The sequence below is a fragment of the Drosophila rhopaloa genome, unplaced genomic scaffold, assembly GCF_018152115.1.
Source record: "Drosophila rhopaloa isolate 14029-0021.01 unplaced genomic scaffold, ASM1815211v1 contig_116, whole genome shotgun sequence".
NCBI classification, from domain to species: domain Eukaryota; kingdom Metazoa; phylum Arthropoda; class Insecta; order Diptera; family Drosophilidae; genus Drosophila; species Drosophila rhopaloa.
Window position 1 is genome coordinate 137,122 of NW_025334991.1, and position 23,358 is coordinate 160,479.

General features: G+C 37.8%; 1 protein-coding gene across 1 annotated transcript in view; it reads right to left on the reverse strand.

Annotated features, from left to right (window-relative positions):
* Positions 1-22,152, reverse strand: part of LOC123037078 — a 57,357-nt gene extending 35,205 nt beyond the window's left edge. Inside the window, exons 1-3 of the mRNA XM_044456553.1 lie at positions 22,033-22,152; positions 12,111-13,473; positions 8,155-11,922 (exon numbers count right to left, since the gene is read on the reverse strand). Coding sequence (XP_044312488.1) covers positions 8,155-11,922; positions 12,111-13,473; positions 22,033-22,152 — 5,251 coding nt within the window. The remainder of the gene's footprint in view (positions 1-8,154; positions 11,923-12,110; positions 13,474-22,032) is intronic.
* Between the last annotated feature and the right edge of the window lie 1,206 nt (positions 22,153-23,358).

Sequence of the window (23,358 nt, forward strand, 5' to 3'; positions counted from 1 at the left end):
ATAAGGGAACCCGATACCACTGCATCGCGCAAGGGTATAGAAGGGTATGTAAAGAAAAGTAACAAAAAAAAAAAAACACATACACACTTCCAACACAATACATTCTCAAAAAAAAAAAATTATAAAACAAATTGAACAAATGATAATAACAAAATTTTACAGATAAAAGACACCGACACACACCTCACTTCTAAGGAAAAGGAATTATAAAGACACATCAGGAAAAAGCTAAGGAAATACATAATACAATATATACATAAGTATACATCCCTAAAGATTATAAAATGAATGACCGATTTTTAAGGGGATACGGCCACAGCCCAAACCGTAAGAGCAAGAGCAGCCAAATTTTTTCACAGTATTCCATTGGGGGCGTGGGCGCCCACTAAGATCCGATATGCCCCCAGTGGCCCCAAACAGCTCCAACATCCATTATTCTGAGCAAAAAAAAAGTTGATGTATTTAAGCTTAACTTCTAAACTGGTTTGAATTTCGATATTTGGTTTTTTCCGAATTTTAGGTTTTGAAAAGGCCTAATTAGAAATCTAAAAGAAATTTTCATATCCCCCATAATTTCGGGGGCTACATTTAAAATTAACTATTCGATTTAAAAAAGCTAAACGGCTGCTCCGATCAAGATGATTTTTCGCTCAATAGTTATTCTATGGCCCAAATGCTTAAGTTTAATTTTTCAAGTTTTTAAACATTTTTATACCCTGATTAGTAGTTTTTATATATTTTGTGTCGTTTTTGTTTGGTTTTTCTTGTTTTTTTGTTGTGGTATACGATCGAAGTTTGTTTGAAGTGTTGGTTGGTGCTTGATTTTGGTTAAATTTGTGACTATTCTGTATTTTTAATTATTATTTTCTTTTTTAAGTATTTTTAACGAATTTATTTAGATTTTCTAAGTCATTGCCTTGCATTTTGCGGGATCCTGTCGAGAGAACGAAACCCAGAAGCCAAGAGAGCGACGGCCGAGAGAGCAACAGCCAAGAAAACTGATGATGGGGAGGGGTAGTGCTGCAGGGAATGGGGAGGGGAAGAGGCAATTTAAGTTAAATTTGTTTAGGATTTTAAAAACTTAAACTGCTGCTCCGATCAATATGATCTTCGATCAATAGTCAGTCCTGTGGATCAAATGCTTAGGTTTTATTTTTCATTTTGTAGCAGAAGTAAGAGCCTTATTTAATTTCCATCATGGAAGAAAATAGAAAATTACTACAAATTCTGTAAGCAAAGCCAAAATGTTTCCAAGTTAAATATTAATCTTAAGATTCGAACTTTTGACCAAATACGTATGTACATATGTAAATTTGGATATGTTTTGATTTGCTTATATGTACAATACATGTACATACATACAATGTGTGTGTATGTTTCTATTCAAAAGTAGATAATGTGCTTAAATACAAATAAAATGATTTATTATACCCGTTTATCGATCAAATGTGGAATCTCAAAATAATACGTTACTTTGCTGTTTTTGTATTGGATGCCAATCTTTTACTGTGTGTACAAAGGTTTTCGTTTCCTTCAAAACAAGAAATTTGAAAACAACAAATTCCAATTTACAAACAAGTATACATATTTGTGCGCAAATTAAAATTGCATTGATAACATTGTAACTGATAAAAAGTATACTAGCTCACGACTTTTACTTGGATCACTTTCATTTATTATATAGCTCTGCCAGTATCCTTCTGATTCTCTCTCTTGAAGGATCTTCTACAAAGGTTGTTTACACAAAGGTTTTCAAAAAACGCCCAAATAAGAAATAAGAAAGTCCTGACAACCCAATTTCCTAACTCTAAACTAATATTAAGCGAACGAGCAAAAAGTCGTATACAATACAATTTTACAAAGCGTTGGGGCTGAGATGGGTGAAATATTTTTTTTGGATGCACCTGGAGGGACAGGTAAAACCTTCTTGACAAACTTATTGTTGGCAAAAGTTCGAAGTTCAAAAAAAATTGGCCCTAGCTGTAGCATCTTCCGGTATAGCTGCTACCCTGCTCAATGGAGGTCGAACTGCTCATTCTACATTTAAACTTCCTTTGGATTTAGTTAATTTAGAAACACCTCATTGCTCTATTTCAAAGCAATGTAATATGGCTGCGGTGTTTAAAGATTGTAAGTTAATTGTTTGGGATGAGTGCACAATGTCACATAAAGGTGGGCTTGAAGCCATAAATAGAACCCTGCAAGATATTAATGAGAATACTATGTTGATGGGTGGTATTACAGTCCTGCTAGCTGGAGACTATCGCCAAACCCTTCCTGTTGTGCCAAGAGGTACAAGAGCTGACGAAATAAAGGCCTGTTTAAAATCTTCATTTTTATGGCCACAGATAAAAAAACTAGCGGTCACGAAAAATATGCGAGTGCACTTAAAAGGAGACAGTTCTGCAGGAATTTTTGCCGAAACTCTTTTAAAAATTGGGAATGGCGTCCATCCAACAGTTGATGGAAAAATAGTTATAACATCACGCTTAGGAAATGTAGTCAAAAACGTTTAAGACCTTACATCCAAAATATTTCCTGACATTTCCAACATATCATGTAAAAGCTTAGATTGGCTATCTGAGCGCGCCATTTTGACAACGAAAAATGAAAGAGCAACCACTATTAATAATTTATTGCTAAACTCATTTGATGGTTTAGAAGTCTCCTATAAATCGGTCGACTCTGTTTCTGATGCTGATAATGCTGTTCATTACCCTGTTGAATTTTTAAATTCCTTTCCACCCATAATGTTATTGCGAAATTTAAGTCCCCCAAAGTTATGCAATGGGACACGATTGCAGATAAAAGGTCTTCATAAGAATGTAATCGAAGCAACAGTATTTACGGGGTGCACGAAGGGGGAAACAGTGTTTATACCCAGGATCCCATTAATACCATCCAGTCTGCCGTTTCAGTTTAAAAGGCTACAATTCCCTCTAAAAGTTTGCTTTGCAATAACTATAAATAAATCGCAGGGGCAGAGTTTGAAGCTGGCTGGACTAGATCTTAGAGAAGATTGCTTCTCTCACGGACAATTTTATGTCGCATGCTCTAGAGTTAGCTCTGCCAGTAGCCTTATTATTCTCGCTCCTGAAGGATCTTCTAAAAATTTTGTTTACACAGAGGTTTTAAAGTAATCATATTAATTAACATTATTAAACCTAGAAAGTTTCAGTGGAATAGGTCTAATTGGAGATACCACATTAAAAAAACGAGCCAATTTCTCTACCTCAGGGGTGGTGTGGAATTGGGAAAGTCTTGACAACCGTACTCAAAACTAATTTTAAGCGAACGAAGTCGCGCCGGGTACAGCTAGTATACTATATACACATAAAATATATAATAAGCGTAGGCAAAAAAATATATAATTTAAAGAGTAAACAAAAGAGAATTGTAAATGTCAAAAATCAGCAAAGTTAAAGAGTCACTTAGGCCTCTGACTAGAAGTAAAGTTATCAAAAAGGCTACCAGTTTGCCAACGATAGTGGAACAATTAAATTTTGAGCCCTCAACTTCTAGAGCAGTACAGAACAGGGAAGCTGATACAATGACGCATCAGGAAAATTTAGGAATGCAACAGGCAACGTTTGAGATGTTAGGCACGGTAAAAATTTCCGATGTGATCCGTTCAATGCATGTTTATATGGGAGAAAAAGAAAGGTTAAACGAGTTTATGTTAAACGTAGAAGAGATCCTTTTAATGATTAGAGGAATGGATCAAACACATATGGGACTAATGATCCTTAGGCAAATAAGGAATAAAATCCAAGGAAAAGCCGATGACATTTTAGTTAAATCAAATGGTGGATTAAATTGGGATGAAACTAAAAGAATTTTGGTATCCCATTTTGCAGATAAGAGGTCAGAACCCGATTTACTGAGGGAATTAAACCAGTTGGAAAATAAAAGACTAACAGTAGAATTATTTTACTCGGAGGTATCTGATGTGCATAAGGCATTGTGTAAAGTTATAGACAGGACAGATACAAACCCCATCGCAATTCAGGCAAAAAAGAAATTATATAAGGAAACGTGTCTGGAGGCGTTTGTAACAGGTCTAAAAGGCAATTTAGGTAGTGCCGTCAGGGGAAGAGTTCCGAAGACGCTTTTGGAAGCATACGAGTTAGCGATTAAAGAGAGAGACATTTATTACCGGTCTAAAGAAGTACCCAGGAACAATAATTTCAGTACTGCAGGGGGGTATAACAGGCAGAACTTTGGTTATAATAGAAACAGAGGGTACAATAATAACTTTAACAGAGATAATGGAGGATATAGGCAACAAGGAGGAAATAATAGGAACCTCAGGTGGAATAGGGAAGAAAACAGGAATAGAGGATATGACGATCAGTCGACCTCTAATTCTTCAGGGTATAATAGAAGGGCAATTATGCCAAAACAAGAAATTGCAGAATATTCATGAACTGGACCTAGAAGTGCCAAACGATGGCAGTCAGGGAAATTAAATACAGTAGAAAGAGAAGAGGAGCAAGAGTTGAATAACAGTGATGACGAAGGAAATTTTCGTCAAAATGGAAAGGAAAGAACGAAAAAGAACTCAAATTATTAATAGACTCGGGAGCTACGAATTCATATTTAAATCCCGCAATAGTTAGTAAAGATTAACAGCAAAAATTGGAAGAAAACTTTGTTATTAAAACACCAATAGGAAGCCATAAAATAAACAGTTATGTAAAAGATATTGAGCTGCAGGAAATCGCAAAAGGGGAATCGTTTGATTTCTTTTTATTTCATTTTCATTCCTATTTTGATGGATTATTGGGAATGGACATATTAATTAAGTTAGGTGCAAGTTTAGATTTAGAAAATCTCGTATTAAGAACTAAGACAGGGACAGTTAAAGTCCATTTGAAGCCCAATAGGGCCACTGGCATACATTTCCTGGAGGAGGCGACTAAAACAATTGTCACCTTACCAGTTTCAATAAACAATGGTTCATTTTTGAATTTATTATGCAAGGAAGGGACAGGCCGACCTGGAAGTTGTTAATTTCACAGGAAAAGAAAAGAAATTATACCTGGAAAAGCCTTTGGCTGTCACTGCATATGATTCCAAAGATTATGTAGAAATCGAAATTCTAAGACCATTTAAACAGGAGTATGTAAGCAGGGAAATGAACACAATGGAATTAGCCGGGGGTGATGCAAGGCATGCAAAATTGGATATGTCGCATCTAAATACAGAAGAGGCGGCAAGCCTTATAAAACTGTATTCGGAATTTCCAAGTATTTTTCACACAAAGGGAAATCAATTGACATTTACCAATGCGGTAACTCACTCAATTCCAACAACGGATGATATTCCTATCTATAAAAAGCCATACAGATATGGATTTAAACAAAGGGAAGAAGTGAAGAATCAGATACAGGAGTTGTTAAAACAGGAAGTTATTAGGCACAGTCACTCACCTTGGAGTGCACCAGTTTGGCTAGTACCAAAGAAGATGGACCTATCAGGAAAACAAAAGTGGAGATTGGTGGTCGATTTTAGGAAGTTGAATGAGAAGACAGTGAAAGATAGGTATCCGATGCCAGTAATTGGCGAAGTACTTGATAAACTGGGAAAGGCCATGTATTTCTCGGTATTAGATTTGGCTAGCGGATACCATCAGATTGAGATGGAAAAACAGGACATTCCAAAAACAGCATTTACAACAGATAACGGGCACTTTGAATATGTAAGGATGCCATTTGGACTGACAAATGCCCCGGCGACGTTTCAAAGAGTGATGAATAACCTGATGGGAGAGTTGGTAGGCAAGATTTGTCTTGTCTACATGGATGATATAATTGTGTATTCCCCGTCCTTACAAAGTCACATGCAAGACTTGAGGACAGTTTTTAAAAGAATAAGTGGAGCAAATTTTAAACTTCAAACAGATAAGTCAGAATTTTTAAAGAAGGAGATAGAGTATTTAGGGCATGTAGTGACACAAGAAGGAGTCAGAACAAACCCAAAGAAGATTGAGGCCATAAAGCTTTTTCCTTTGCCCAAAACACCAAAGGAAATATAGTTATTTCTTAGACTCATTGGGTATTACAGGAAATTCATAAAAGATTTTGCAAAAATAACCAAACCATTAACTAAGAGACTAAAAGGGAAACAACAAATAATCATAGATGAGGAATATACAAAAACCTTTGAATATTGCAAGACGTTGTTATGCAATGATCCATTGTTGAGATATCCAGATTTTACTAAGCCTTTTATTTTGACCACAGATGCTAGCAATTTTGCTATTGGTGCGGTGTTATCACAAGGAGCAATGGGAAGTGATCGCCCAATCGCATTTGCGAGCAGAACGTTAAATGAGGCTGAAGTAAATTATTCCACAGTAGAGAAGGAAATGCTTGCCATAGTTTGGGGTATAAAACACTTCAGACCGTACTTGTTCGGTTACAAATTCACAATAGTCACAGATCACCGCCCACTAACTTGGCTAATGGGATTTAAAGAACCCAATTCTAAGTTGGTGAGGTGGAAGCTGCAACTATTGGAATATGACTACGAGGTGACCTACAAAAAGGGCTCACAAAACGTCGTGGCAGACGCATTGAGCAGAATCGAACTACAAGTTCACAACAGTGAACTGGAGTCAACTCAGGCCACTTGTGCGGGTTATACAGGTCAACTGGAATTAAGTAGCATTCATGTGGCAGAAAAGCCACTGAATGACTTTAATATCCAGTTAATATTTGAGGTTGGGCCGACACCAGGCAGAACAGTGGTGACACCTTTTAGGAACAAGATAAGAAGGACAATAACAGAAAAGGAGTTCACTTAAACCGTACAGGATGTGTGCGATATACACGTCAGATGAAGTTTTTAAAAAGGTAGAAAAAGCGTTTCAGAATTATTTTTGCAAGAGCAAACTGTATAAAGCAGTACGATGTCTTACCTTCATGCGGGAAATAACAGATATTAGTGAACAAAGAAAAGAAATAGAAAAGTATCATACCTCAGGTAATCATAGGGGAATAGACGAAACGTTTTGGAAGATGAGACGTGGCATTTATTTTCCATTTATGAAAAACCGAGTAACACAGGTCATTAATGCGTGTGAAACTTGCCAGACATTGAAATATGATCGGCAACCGCAAAAGGTGGTATTTCAAAATACGGAAACCCCGTGCAAGCCACTTGACATCGTTCATACGGATTTATACTCAATTAACAAAAACTACGTAATAACAATAATAGACAAGTATTCAAGGTTTGCAAGATAGTTTAAATATTGTTAAATCAATGAAGAAGTTCATAAGTCAGTACGGTGTTCCTAAAAAGATCATATGTGACCAAGGCGCAGAGTATGCCTCGGCATTATTCAGGGATTTCTGTAGGCAGAACGGAATTGAATTGCATGTGACGTCGTTTCAACAATCGTCCAGCAATTCACCGGTTGAAAGGCTTCATTCAATACTGACTTAAAACTAGAAAATGAGCATGAGGAAGTTTTAGATGAAGTTTTCCTAACTTATAATAACTCAATACACTCCAGTACGAAGTTGAAGCCGTTCGAATTGTTCTCGGAGAGAGCTAACACCTAGGTTTACGGAGCACACAGTAGATGATGATAATGGGGTTACATTCGTTACAAAAAGGAAACAAAAGATACAAAAATCAAAAATTAAAAAAATAATTTAACAAAATAGAAACTAATCAATCACGGTTACAGGTGCATATTGGTCCATGGACAGACAATGGTCGTGCAAACACTAAAACGAGAAGAAGCGATCTTAAAAATGGAACTGGGAAAAGCAAGAGTAATGGTCGGAGCGAAGACGTTCGACCATATAATAAACTTTAAAGACTACGAAGGTAATATTGCACAGATTGAAAACGCGTGTTAGACATAGAGAATGTTAGTGGTCAGAAATAAGAACGAGTTGAGTTGCGTATATGTGGACTGTATTAATTTTATTCTTGCCAGTTGCGAAGCCTATTTGACACTGAATTGAATTTTGCAATATGACGCCGTCTTAGCGGCGTTGCGAAACAAAATTTATTTTTTTTTTAGCGGCGTTGCCAGAATAGAATATTTTGTACATAGAATAGAATATATATAATAGAATAGAGAGGCATTATGCGCCTATATATTAGAGATGATTAAAGCTGCAAGCGTTCACGAACATCCCGGCCCGCCCTGAAACACAGTTTCTGAATGGGGCAATACAGCAACTTTCGTGATGGGTCTGATCATCTCTCCTGTCGGGGTCTTCAATTTGACTGCTTGAACGAGGCTGTCCTTCCCTGGATAGGTTTCCATAACCCGAGCGATGTGCCAAGATGCCGGTGGTGAATTGGACTCTTTTACGAGCACAACATCACCGGTCGAGATGTTGGGTGTTGAAGTAGTCCATTTTGGACGTTGCTGCAGAGTAGTCAGATACTCCTGATGCCATTTTCTCCAGAATCCTTGAAGCATAGACTGGATGCTTTGCCAATATCCTAATCGGCCCACTGGGATGTGACTCAAATCGGGATCTGGCACTGTTGTTAATGGTCGCCCAATTAGGAAGTGAGCTGGGGATAGGTAGTTGGTTTCCGTATCCGGTGTGTAGCACAAGGGGCGTGAATTTATCACTGCGCTTATTTGAGCAAGAAGTGTGCGCATCTGTTCAAAGGTGAGCGTTGAGTTTCCGGTAATTCTGCGAAGATGCAGCTTGACACAACGAACTGCCGACTCCCATTTCCCTCCCCAGTGAGGGGCTCTCGGGGGAATAAATACCCATTGGATACCATCATCCGCTAGTGTGCTAGACACGGTGTCCTTGTGTGTCTGTGAAGAAAGCAATTCTTGCATCTCGTCGAGGGATCGCTTAGCTCCAATAAAATTTGTGCCATTGTCACTGTAGATCTTACTGCACTTGCCACGTACCGATATAAAGCGCCGCAAGGCAGCCAAGAAGGTTTCTGTCGTCAAATCTGTGGCAAGTTCCAGGTGGATGGCCGAGGTGACCATGCAAACAAATAGGCATATGTAACCCTTGCTGATACGTGGCTTCCGAACCTTAGCATCCTTCAGAAGTATTGGACCTGCATAGTCGCAACCAGTATATATAAATGGAAGCGCTTGTGTAATGCGTACGCTGGGTAAATCAGCCATTTGTTGCTGGGATGTGTGGTAGCGCTGACGAAAGCAAGCTAAACAGTCGTGGGTTATTTTGCGAATTAGATTACGTGCTCCAAATATCCAGAATTTTTGCCGAACAATAACAAAAAGTGAGGAAACGCCAGGGTGGAGGTTCACTCGGTGCTCGTGTTCCAGAATCAGCTTTGAGATGCGGTGTGTTTTTGGTAGCAATACTGGGTGTTTTGCATCGTTTGACAACTGCGATTGGTGCAGTCGTCCGCCTACCCTCAGCAAATCGTTTTCGTCGATTATAGGTGCCAGTTTGATCAGCTGTGATCGGTTCCTTAAAGGTTTTTTACCGAGGAGCAATTGGTAATCGTCTTTGAAACAACCTTGGGCTTGTTTTATGCACAGAATCCTTGCCTCCTTAATCTCGTCAAATGTGAGAGCGCTAGATACCCTTTTGGGAGTTCGGTTTCGTGTACGTTGAATAAACCGCTTCACGTAGCCGACAATATGGACGAGCTTGATCCAAGAAGACACTCGCTCGGTTAGTTCATCAAATGGATGAACCGGGGTTGCTTCAGCCAGTGTGGCCAAACAGTTGGATTTGACTTCTCCTTGAATGCGTTTGTCTGTAAGAGATAAACCGAAACGTGAGTCGTTTAACTTTACCAGATACTGCACCTTGTCCCGTAGCCATAAAGGCCCATTCCACCACAAATGGAAGTCGATGAGATCAGCAGCCATCAGTCCCCTGGACGCACAGTCCGCTGGGTTTGTTTTGGAATCTACGTGATGCCAAGCACTCCTTGGAATAGTGTCAAGGATTTCCGAGGTTCTGTTTCCAACAAATGTCTTGAGTTGGGCTGGCGTATACGATAACCAGGTGAGCACTATTGAAGAGTCGGACCAGCCAAAAACAGTTATGTTTTTGTGGCGCAATGCAGATGTGATCGAGCGAATCAGTTGGCTAAGGAGAAGTGCTGCGCAAAGTTCTAGACGTGGCAAGGATTGTTGTTTCAGTGGAGCCACCCTTGTTTTCGCAGCCACAATGGATACCGAGATGGAGCCATCGTCATTCGTGACTCTGCTGTACACCACAGCAGCATATGCCTTGGTTGACGCATCCGAAAATCCGTGGAGTTCGATGTTGTCCGGGTCGTTGGCGACAAATCGTGGTAGTTGAAATGTTTGAAGATTGTCCAGATCTGCTCTCCACTTTAGCCAGTTGTCCGCCAGTTTAGTTGGGAGTGGGTCATCCCAATCCAAATTCAAGAGCCATAGCTTTTGGAACAGGATTTTGAATTGGATTACAATGGGTGCCAAGAGTCCGAGAGGATCAAATATCCTCGAGACGTCGGACAAAACTTGTCTCTTTGTGCAATCAGGATTTTTGGCTAGACCGACATTGTACGTTAGAATGTCTTTACCAGGATGCCAGTACAGTCCGAGAACCTTTACTGGTGACGTTTGTGCAGGTTGTGTGTCGCTATCATCCGTTTGTATACATGGTGTATTTGATACCCATTTCCCGAGTTCAAGATTTGCACGAGACATCAGCTGAATCAGCTCGTTTCGGTTCCGAAGTAGCTCATCCTCACTGTTTGACCCAGTAAGAACGTCATCTACATAGAAATCCTCCAGCAGGATTTTCGACGCATTTGGGTATTCCTCTTGATGATCTACAGCAAGTTGTTCCAGCACTCGCACGGCCAGGAATGGTGCGCATGAAGTTCCGTAGGTTACAGTGCACAATTGGAAGTGCTTGATGGAATCGGATGGATCTTCTCTCCAAACGATTTTCTGGAAGTTTCTGTGCTTTTCGTTGACCCATATCTGGCGGAACATTTTTACGATATCCGCTGAGAATGCAAATTTGTACATTCGAAAACGAAGGCACACAGCGAATAGATCGCGCTGGATACTGGGACCTGTAAACAGGGTGTCATTTAAAGCCTTACCATTGGCGTCACGAAAAGATCCATCGAAAACTACTCGTAGCTTCCGACCCAGAACTGGGTGGTGTGGTAGATAAAACTGATTTCCAGTAGCGTTTTCTTCAGGTGGCACCTCTCGCATGTGCCCCAGATTTGTGTATTCCCGCATAAAGTATACGTACTGTGTACGCAGCTGCTCGTTCTGTTGCAGCCGCCGCTCAACCGATTTAAAGCGTTTGAGCGCTCCTTGTAGAGTTTCTCCGAAATCGGGGCTTTCAGTGTTGAATGGAAGATCCACGATATACTTCCCGTTTTCATCGCGACTGTGAGTGGCGAGAAAGTGCTTCTCGACCTGATCATCCTCCGGATCCAATTTTGCGCTGCCTTGAACGCTTTCCAATTGCCAAAACTTCTGAAGCGTGGCGCCTATGTCTACTGTTGTAGTCAGTGCAATAGCGTTGCTTGGATTTGATGTGATGAGTGAGGTTATTACCCATCCGAACACCGAAGAAATGGCGATAAGATTACCCTTGTTGTCGTACATCTTTCGTCCTGTAAACACCGACCATACGTGTTCGCTTCCCAATAGAATGTCAACAGGTGAGTTTGTGTTGAATTCTGTATCCGCCAACTGCAGATCCTTGAATGCCTCGAGTGCCGATGCATCGATGTTTTGGCGTTCCAGCGAAGAAGTAATTCTGCCTAGAACGTGGGCGTAGACAACCAAATGATCCTCGGAGATACGGGACTTGATATGCAAGGTGCTGCATCCCCTTGTCGTGTCTGCTTTCACCGAAGAGATTCCCGTGACCAAGATGCGTGATGCCGAACGTGTCAATCCGAGAGCTTGAATGCAACGCTCGGATACGTAGGAAAGCTCCGAGCCTGTGTCCAATAAGAGACGGCATGTTACGAGGTCACCTTTTGAACATAAACCATGGCAGTTGGTAAAATGCTTCGCTTAATTTCCGTTTCCTGTGTAGATTTTGCAGTGCCCTGTGCACATACAACTGATTGAGTGCCCTCTCCTTGGGCGAAATGACTGAGAGTCACCGAAGTGTTGTTGGACGCACCTATGTTTCGCTCGTCCTCGCCTACTATCTGGGCAAGATTCCCAATAGCCTGTGGATTCGCTTGGACATGTAGAAGGGAGTGATGATTTCCCTTGCATTGCCTACATTTGTATGTCGACTTGCACTTGCTGACTCCATGACCAGGTCGCAAGCAGTTGTAGCACAGTGATTTCTCCTTTACGAAGGATCGCCTCTGCATCCCAGACATATCCAAGAACAGCTGACAGTTATACAGAGTGTGTTCTTTTGAATTACATTTGATGCAGCCACTGCCTTCGATCGCAACCATCGATTGTGTGACCCTTTTTGGTTTTTCTGCATGTGTTGTTGTCTTGCTACCAGTCGCAAGCTCCCTTTTACTCAGTTCCAGTTCCTCGCAACGAGAATCCAGAAATTTGAAGAATTCCTCGAGAGTGGGGGAATCTGTGTCCATGCTGCGCTCAATCCACCTACGCCGCGTGTCGGCGTCAAGTTTCTCCAGGGCCAGATAGATGATCCAGCAATCGCGTCCCATCTGGTTGACTGCATCCAATCCGCGAATAATTTCGTTTGCTCCGTCTGACACCTTCCGTAGAATTGATGCATCTACCTTTGTAGTTGTTGGCAGGTTCATAAACTGCTCCAAAAATGAGTTTACAATGTGCCGTGGACGATTGTACCTTTCCTTCAGACGTTCCCAAGCGGTGTTGTAAGCTGTATCCGTAATGGCCAAATGCCGTACCAAGTTGGCAGCCTCATCAACAATAAGTGTTTTCAAGTGATGGAACTTCTGTGTGTTGGACAAATGTTGCTTGTTATGAATTGTGCTTTCATAAATGTCTTGAAAAGAGGGCCACTCTGTGTAGTTGCCAGAGAATCGTTTGATTTGAATTTTCGGCAATTCACTGAGATTGGAATTCGCCGCATTTACCGAACTTGAATTCGCCAAAGAGACGTCACCACCAACATGAACCGGCGTGCTCGAATGACCTTGATTTGCAGCCAGTCGCTCAAATAGTTGTTGGTTTTGTTGTAGCAAATTTACAATTGCGTCGCCGTTGAAATGCAGACCGTTGCTGCCATTCACAATGCCTGTAGATGTACTCGGTTGTAGAGCATCACTTCTGTCCTTGAGAATTGCGTTCGCCCTTAGGTACTTTTCTTCGTAAATTGCGTTATCCATCTCCGGATCGACATAACCTTCTACCTCCTCGTGGAGAGCAATGCAATCGCCGAACTGGTTGAACTCCTTCCAAGCTTCGTGGAGAAGTTGTATGCGCGTGGAGATCTCCGCCTGTGTTGCAGATTCCGCTTGCTCAGCCCATGAGAGACAACGTGTGATGTTGCCCTTGAGTCTGGAACGGCTTTTCACCAATGCTTTTAACTGTTCCATAGCAAACAATTAACCTGAGAATCAAAGCACTTCACTAACTGTCCAAGAATCCGGAACGAAGGACCAACAATATGGTCAGAAATAAGAACGAGTTGAGTTGCGTATATGTGGACTGTATTAATTTTATTCTTGCCAGTTGCGAAGCCTATTTGACACTGAATTGAATTTTGCAATATGACGCCGTCTTAGCGGCGTTGCCAGAAACCCAAAAGACATTGTATACATGTTTTTTTTTGTACATAGATTAAATATATAGAATAGAATAGAGATGGCATTATGCGCCTATATATTAGAGATGATTAAAGCTGCAAGCGTTCACGAACAGTTAGATTCTCAGGTGAGGCAGTCCAGGTGGTTAAGGAAAAATTGTACCAGGTGAAGGAGAAGCTAGAAATATTTAGACCAAGAAGTAGGGTCAAAAGAGGAATTTTTATTGGGTTAAGAAATATAATAAAAATAGTTTTTCGGGAAATATGGACGCGTATGATGAGAAGAAAATAGGAAATAGATTAAAAGAATTAAGAAACGAAACAAGGTTTCTTACACAAGAAGCGGACGAGCAAAGAACCTTTTATCAGGAAACCTTGAGAAGGTTTACGAAAACTACTAAGCATATAAATAAGGAACAGGAAGATAAAAATTTGTTTATAAAAAATTATAAGAATAACGTAGCGTATAAAAGGAAAGGAGTGCTTGAGGAAGATGTTAACGAACAAACCACCAATATGCGATTCAGTAAATCTAGAGGGGAGAGAAATGGTTTTGACACCTGAGGATGGAAATTAAATTTGATCGTATTGGTTGATTAAAAAAAATATAAATTTTATTTTTATATTTCACTTTATTGGTGCAGACCTTAATTCACTAACTCTTTATTACATCAAGACACTTTCACTTATTATTATTTCTTATGACCGATCCCGGTTTCAATCCGAATAAGACTGACTCCTTAATTCTAAAATCTTCTCCAACGAACCTCGGCCAGAAGCTTTTCTTTTTTAAGCTTCTAGAACTTTGATTTTTGTTTAAAATAAAAGCTTATGTTGAAACTGTCGCATCTCGTTGTGAAATTCAATTATGCTGACCGATGCAATTTTGATTAAAAATTGGAACGCAATACTTTTGTCTTTGAACGTGAGAGTTTGGCTTCGAACGGAAGCTGTTGTTTACTTTACTATAGGTTTATTTTTTATCTTAGCAGAACGGTCAAGCGTGGCCTTCGAAGTTAATGAAAAAGGCGAAGGCAGAATCATAAATTAAGGCAAAGGCAATGTAGCTGAGATTGAATTTAAAAATTTGTTTATTAATCCCATAAGTGGAACCGTTGGATAATTGAATTTAAAAATTTGTTTATTAGTTCCATAAGTGGAACCGTTTCACGGGTTGGATAACTCTCCCCCTTCTAAAATGGATCGTCCCGATTCATTATGGATTTCGTTTAAACGATCTCTTAATTCTGTTAAAAATATTTCTTCGTTAATAGGTTTTTCTAATTCTGGCCGTTGTTTTTTGGTTACAAATATATGTCTGTATTTAATAATAGGTAGAGAAATCAAATATATAATGATTAAAATTAATAATATAAAGGATATAGATATTTTGGTATTATTAATTTTAATGAATGGATTTAAAATATTTATATTATCTAAAGAGAGTTCCGAGTTATTTGAAAATATATAATATTATATATAAAAATATATAATATTTCATAATTTTTGAAGTGGTTTGTAGTAATATGGTTTAGAATTTTGTTGTCTAAATTGGTATATGAAACGTTATTTATTGTGGTTGTACCGTTAAATGTTATTAAGAATGAACCACCTAATTCGGAGTTGTTGACGATGTTGTTTCCATTTATTAAAATGGCACCATCTTGGATAATGTCTATTTTTTTATTTTTTTCTCTTATTTTTTTACAAATTGATTGTTCACCGTTTAATAGTCGGGTAAAACATGTTTTTTCTAAACTTAGAGTGCAATAGTTATTAAAGAGTTCTTTCTTAAATATAGACATTTCATAATATGTATTTTCGCATTTTGCGACTTGATTACTTATTAATAATTTTCCATCGATTTGGGAAATGGGTCGAGTGTAATATAATTCGCATCTATTATTTATTATTGGGTATTTTATATAAATTATTAAAAGTTATTTATGAATGCGATTTTGAACACAGAGATATCCATTAAGTCAGCGATAATTACTGGCTTTTGCTCGTGTTTTAATATTTCTTTTATATCTTCATTGTTTAAAATTTTGGTGTTGAAAACGTCAATTTTTGCAAGGGTGATAGAATCAATTAAATTTTGTAGATCAAATGTTATCAATCGTAAGCGATGTTTTCTTAGTGGTAAATCTTGATCAATAAAAACGTTTTTTAAATCTTCAGAGAGAGATTCTATTTCTTTGAACAATTTGGAATTAATAATAGACTGTTTATTATTATTTTCAATTAAGTCATTGATTTTATTTTGTACTTTAATGAAATCATCATGATCCGGAGTTCCAGCTAACCATTTCCACACGGTGCCTAACTCATTTATTCCTCTTTTTGTTCTAGCTGATATTAACTGGGATAAGATTAATTCGATTACTTCTAAGTCGTACTTTATTTCCCATTGTGACCTTTTATTTAAATCCTTTTTTATATTATCTGATTCTATATTAATTATTTCCTTATAAAAACTTAAATTAGTTACGTGGAATAAATCGTTGTAAGATTTATACGTAAGTACATCCTTGTTGTCTTTGAACAGAAAAAATTCATGGTTCGAGTAATCAATTATTTCTGAACTGGCCAATATTATAATTGATAAAATATGTATTAAAGAATACATTTTCTGTAAGTTAAAAAAAAAAATAATTTATTAATGCTTAATATTATCTTTGTGAATAATTCTGTTTCTACTGTTGATTATTATTTTATTAGGCATAACATCTTTAACTATTTGTTTCTTATATCTTGGTTTAAGTTTATTTCTTTCTCCATATTTCTTCTCATAAACAACTTGTCCTACGTGATATTGTTTTTCTTTTCTGTTTTCATTATGTGTTTCTAACATTTTTTCCTGTGTATTTTTTAATAATTGTGGAATATTATCGTGTTCGATTTTATTATAAAGAATGTCAATAGGTTTTTGGTTTGTTGTGGAATGAATACTCTGATTATATTCCTGAGCGGCTCTTATTACGATTTCGTAATAGTCAGTTAAATTAAATTGTTCTTTTATGCAGCGAGCTAATTCTGTTAATGTCGAATGTGCCCTTTCCACTTGTCCGTTTGAGGTACTGTGCCTCGGGTCTGCGTAATGTAGAGTTACTCCGCATCTTTGTGCAAAAGATTTAAATTGAGCTGAGGTAAAGCTCGGTTCGTTATCGGTCATAATTACTTTAGCTAGGGGAAAATGTTGAAGTAGTTCCATTACTTTATTTTCGATATTTAATTTATTCTGAATTTCTTTAACTACTAGGAATTTAGAGTACGCGTCAATACAAGTTAAAAAAGTTAAACTTTGCGCATAATATATATCAATGTGTAAATTTTCGGCTTCTTTAGTTGGGACTGGGGCTTCCCCAATTGGAATTTTAATAGGGTGTCTGTTATATTTGTTCTCATTGCAAATTGTACAATTTTTTATATATTCTTTTAGTTTTACAAATAGATTGGGCCAATAATATAATCTACTGATTTGTTTATGATTTTCGTCTAGTCCCCTATGAGCTCGATTGTGTGTTTCCTCTATTATTATAGCTCTATCTTCGGCGTTTTCTACGTCTTGTAAAAATAATCGCGTAAAAAGAAATTTGTTAGTAAAACTATTTCTTAAAGAAACTTGAATATGATATAAATCTTCTAAACTACAATGAATTCCAACTGTTATGTTAGGTGGAAGATACTCTCTTAATATGCTTATTAAATTCTCAACTGTATCATATTCGATTATGTGTCTTGTCTTGTCAAAAATGTCCAGTGACTCATGTATTGTATACCTCCCCGTTGTTAATAACAATTGTTGTTTAAATTGATTTAACAACGTCTATATCGCTGTTTGTAATATTATTTATTTGTATTCGTGATAATGCTTCGGCTACAACATTTGTTGTTCCGGGTTTGTATATAATTTTTGGGGTAAAACTTTCAATGAAAGAATACCATCTTTTCATCTCTACGTTTGGATTTTTATCCGAAATTGTAAACGATAAGGATTGATGATCCGTTTGTATTTCTATGCCAATTACTCCATATAAATAATTCCGAAGATTTTTTAAAGCCCATACTATAGCTAACAATTCTTTTTTATTTGTGGCATAAAGTTGTTCCGTTTTATTTAATGTTTTTGAAATAAACGTAATTGGTTTATTATCTTGTGTAAGTACTGCACCGATAGCTACGTCTGATGCGTCTGTAGTTAAAACGAATTTCTTACTATAATCTGGCTGAATTTATTCGACTTGTGCTATTAGATTCTCTTTTAGCTCGTTGAAAGCTTGTACAGCTGATTCGTCAAACTGTATTGAAACTTTAGTAGACATTCTTTTAGAAACCTTTCCATTTTCCCCTCCTAGATATTTTGTTAATGGTTTAGCAATTTTTCCATAGTTACGGACAAATTTTCTGTAATACCCTGTTAAACCTAGAAAACTTCGGAGTTCTCTAATATTACGTGGAATCGGATATTTTTTAATTGTGGCAATTTTTTCGGGATCCGTTTTAATTACATTATGAGAAACAATGTACCCTAGAAATGTGGTTTCTAATTTAAAGAATTTAGATTTTTCGAGTGAAATTTTCATATTTGCTCTTTGTAAAATATTAATTATTTTAATTAAATCAGCATAGTGTTGTTCAATAGTGTTTGAAAAAATAATTATATCGTCCATATAAACATGGCAAGTTTTTCCTACTTGTTCTCTTAAGATATCATCCATAGCTCTTTGAAAAATTCTGGGTGCGTTTGTTAACCCGAAAGGCATTCGTAAAAATTCAAATTTTCCGTTATTAATAGAAAATGCTGTTTTTTCAATATCTGAATTTTTCATTAAAATTTGGTGGAATCCAGATTCCAAATCAATTGTTGAGAAGTATTTAGCCTTCCCTAAATTAGCTAATATTACAGACGGGTCTTGCATCGGGTATCTGTCCGGTATAGTGTTTTCGTTCAGTTTTTTGTAATCTATTACTAATCTATGTTTGAGACTGCCATCTTCATTTTGACCTTTTTTGGGTACCACTAACACTGGAGAATTATAAGGACTTCTACTGGGTCTTATAATTCTCCGTTCAGGATTTTTTGATCCCAAACTATTTAATTTTTTGTTGACGGAAATTTCATCGTCGGCGTGTTCAGGCTTTGTTGATCCCAAACTTTTCTCGCTTCTTTCCACAAATATAGAATCTGTGTTTTCGAAACTTATATAATCAAAATATTTTTTTAAAATAAATTCTTTTAATGGAAGAGTATTATTGACTTCCATTAAACTTGTTTCATTTTTTTCCTCACTATCGTAATATAATAACTTTTCTGTATTCCCTTTATACTCCAACACTCTCTTTTCAATATTTATAATTGCTCCGATTTTTCTTAATAAATTAAACCCAATTAATAGGTCAGATTCCAATCCTTCTATTTCATAGAACAAATGTCTTGTTCCAAATATATTTATATAATGGTAATATTTAATAATTGAATACCCATGAACTGTAGATACTTTTTTGTAAATAGATAATTCATTTTTATTCTCAAAAATTCCCTTCTTTATATAGCAAGCCGTAGCTCCCGTGTCTATTAAAACATTTAACTCTTTCTTAGTTTTTCTGTCCACTCTTTTTAGATAAGGCATTCCCCTTTAGGGGTCTGATCTAAAAAATGATCTTCATTGATATTATTTAATCTTGTTACCTTATTAGCAGGCTGATTAACTGTTCCTTCTAGTTCCCTTTTTTGAGCTTGAGTTTGCTCTTTGGTTTGATTTGGACGATAATAGTTTGTGCGATTATTGTTTTGATAATAATTATTATTATATCTACCTCGATTATTATTTGACTGCCAATTATTTCTGGGCTTATTTTGAAATTGGAGCGATGAATCTACATCCATTGGCTCGACAGGTTGTTCTTTTTGATTGGTATTCTGATTATTATTTTGCCAAAAATTCTTATTCTGTGGCCAATTATTATTTTGATTATAATTCCAATTATTTCCGTTCCCTTTAGTATTAGTGTTTTGTTTAGAATTAAATCTTAAATTATTTCCCTGATTTTTATTTTCATTTTTAAAGCCATAGTATCTGTTTGCAAATTGAGCTCGGAAATTGTTTGACTCTAATTCCTGGACCTTTACCAACGCATTGGGCAAGTCCGGTGGATTTAATGAGAAAAGGGTTTCTGCTATTGGACCATTTAATCCAGAGATGAAAATTCGTAGAGCATTGCTCCTTATTGTTTTGTTTGTTTCTTTGGTAATTAATCTTTTCCGTATGTCATTATAGTTTTGTTTATAAGTAAAGTCATTTTTTCAGTAACTGTCATTCTACCTTGTCTAAGGATACTTAATTCGGACTCAAGAATATGGATTGGTCGTTTATCACTATATATAAAATCCAATCTAGATAAAATTCCTTGAAAATTTAGAACAGTGCCATGATTGTTAAGAGCGTCATGGGCTGATCCCATGATTTTATTTCGTAAAATTGTTAACGCGATAAAATACTGCTGACTCTGAATTTTATAAAGGCTCATTGCAGTTTCTGCAGCTTCTCTCCAACCTACGTATTGAGTTGGTTCCCCGGTGAACTTCGGAAATGATTTGATTACTTCAAGAGTGGTTTCACATTTTATATTTGGGTCAACTTCTTGAATTTTATAGTGCTCTACTATGTTTGCGTCTGTTGCTAACTTTTCTTCCAAACCATCCAATTGAACATTAATTAATCTGTTAATTAATTCCACAGTTAGGTTACTGGCTGTGGCTAAATCACCTGCAGAAAAATTATTTGAACTTCCAGTTGCCATTGTTAAATTTAATTCACCGAAACTATCTATTAACTTTTCCAGATTGTTCTTTTTTTTCTCACTGTTATTTCATAAAAAATTTGCTTGTCTTAAATTAATTTTCTTTTATTTTCCCTTATTTAAAATAAAATTATATTTATCCTCACGATACTGTCCGGTGGGGTCTTCCTTCAATTTATGCGATGTTCTTCTTGTTGTCGATAGAGATTAAAAATTTTTTCCAGTGTTGGCGAGGGATTGCCCTACAGCCCTTCCTTCAATTTGTCTTTGGTTGGTTATATGTTGTCTGATTATTTGCTTGTTGTTTTTGGTTGGTTTTTTAGTTTTATTTGTTTTAGCGGTTTTAGCGGTTTTCGGATTTATTTTATTTTTAAAGTGTTCTTGATGCTTGAGATTTAGATCTTCAGTCCACCAACTAATCAACTTAATGGATTATTTCATTTATTGATTTCCATTACACGATCACTGTTTGTTGTTGGATGTTTTAATTTTTCCAATAAAAATTTGAGTTCTTGGCTGCGCGAGTTCCGTTGTAAATTTAACTTTGTTTTTCATTAAATTTTTATTTTTGGAACTTTTTAATGACACAGCCCCACGTTGGGCGCCAATTAAATTTGATCGTATTGGTTGATTAAAAAAAATATAAATTTTATTTTTATATTTCACTTTATTGGTGCAGACCTTAATTCACTAACTCTTTATTACATCAAGACACTTTCACTTATTATTATTTCTTATGACCGATCCCGGTTTCAATCCGAATAAGACTGACTCCTTAATTCTAAAATCTTCTCCAACGAACCTCGGCCAGAAGCTTTTCTTTTTTAAGCTTCTAGAACTTTGATTTTTGTTTAAAATAAAAGCTTATGTTGAAACTGTCGCATCTCGTTGTGAAATTCAATTATGCTGACCGATGCAATTTTGATTAAAAATTGGAACGCAATACTTTTGTCTTTGAACGTGAGAGTTTGGCTTCGAACGGAAGCTGTTGTTTACTTTACTATAGGTTTATTTAAGTTATGACCAGTCATGGTCAGAGGGAGAATAATTCCCCTTATATTACCTAAAAGATGTTATTTTCATGCTGATCCTTCCTGCTGATCCTTCGTCCTGCTTACTTCGTCCTTCTTCCTTCGTCCTTCTTATTCCCTTTTTATTTAAAAACGATTTTACTTTAAAATAAAACTGTAATCGATTTCTTTCGTTACAAGCGGTTTTATTATTTAGAAATATTGTAGTGTTCAGATCGGGGGTACAAATAGAATTAATTCTAACAATTATATTTTGGTGGCTTGTTGGCTTGGGCAGCGCTGCGACGTCAGCAGACCGCTGGCAGAGCGGTTGCGGAAATATCCAAGCCGACACCAACGGTTTTGGGTGTCTGACCCGAAGTGTTTCTCCACTCCAGATGCTAACGCTGCACTTATGCCTGGGCTCGGCGAAGGGTAGGGGTAGCGGCGGCTATTGCTGAGGCAACTAGCCGACGCTCGGTGTTCTTCCGCTATTGCGCTATTGCCGATGCAATTCGATCGCTGACGTTCCGTCGCTGTCGCTGTCGTTCCGACGTTGTTGACATTCGGTCGCTGGGTCGCTGGTCGCTGTGTCGCTGGGTCGCTGTTGCTGCATCGCTGTCGTCGTTGGCGTTCGCTGGTTTCATAATTCGGCGGTGTTATTGCAGCCACTTGGAATTATAGCCACTTTAATATTGTTGCTGTTGATGACTGAGTAGGGTGAACGGAATGGGTTCCAGTTTGTGGGTAACCGAGAGGGGTGGATGGTGCGTTGTTCGGTGTCGTAGGGCTCAAGAGGGGTATAGGGAAATGGGCAGTTGGCTGGTGTTAACTCCTCCCTACCACAAGATCTGTGTCCCACAGATCATTTAGGCCTTGATTGCAGGTTCCGGCGTACTCCGCGCTTCCAGGTTTCCAGGCGGGTCTCGCAGCTTAGGAATTCCTTTGGTCGATGTTACCTTTTTCCAAACGAGGTATACTGCTGTCATTATGGAGAGGGCTATGACTATTTCTACTGAGAAAGATATCAAAATCTCATTGGACATGACTGATAATCTTTTCAGGTTTTCCATGCTGAATTCGTGGACGTACTTCAACGAAAGCTCGTAACCCGTGGTTTTTATTTGGGTTAATACGGCTGGCATTGCCATGAGGTGTGTTGACGAGTAGCTGCTGTAGTTCCGGTCACCAATCATAATTGTTTCGTTGTCAAATTGTACGATGTACGAACCCTCCAAGTGGTGTTTCTTAATCGGAGTCGATACCGATCCGTTGAAGTTAGTAAGAAAGATTGTCCCGTCGTCGATGAGTTCCACTGTTTCCTGGTTAGTCCTCAGGTAGTCACATTCGGCTTGGCCTCCTTTTAGCAATCTCGGTATACAACTGTCCTCATCCAACTTGAGTAGGTCTTTTTCTCGGCACACGGTTGTGTTACCGATCGATATGCAATTTCCGAGTAGCGCATACGTTTCCAGGCTGTCCATTGCCAGTGTGGTGTACTTCAGTACCACTTGTTTACCATCCGATGTCGTTGGGTAAATTTTCATCAGTCGATATCTCCTGTCCACCACTTTGGGCATTGCCAGGATATACAGGAGAGTAGTCCCGTTTGTGAGGATTGTAGGTCGGGAAAACTCAACTGCTTCCACGACGTTTTGATACGGGAGGCTGTCCACCTCTGCCAGAATCGTGTCGACCTCCTCGTGGTCCAAGAGGTTTGTGTTGACCACTCCAGTCTTTCCTAGTTGGCAGGCTCTCAGTATCTCGTTGACCTGGTCCGCAATTATGATTGCTTTGTGGAGAATGGCTGTCGTCACGTGGAAATCCCCTTCTATTGCGTTGACCGTCCCTAT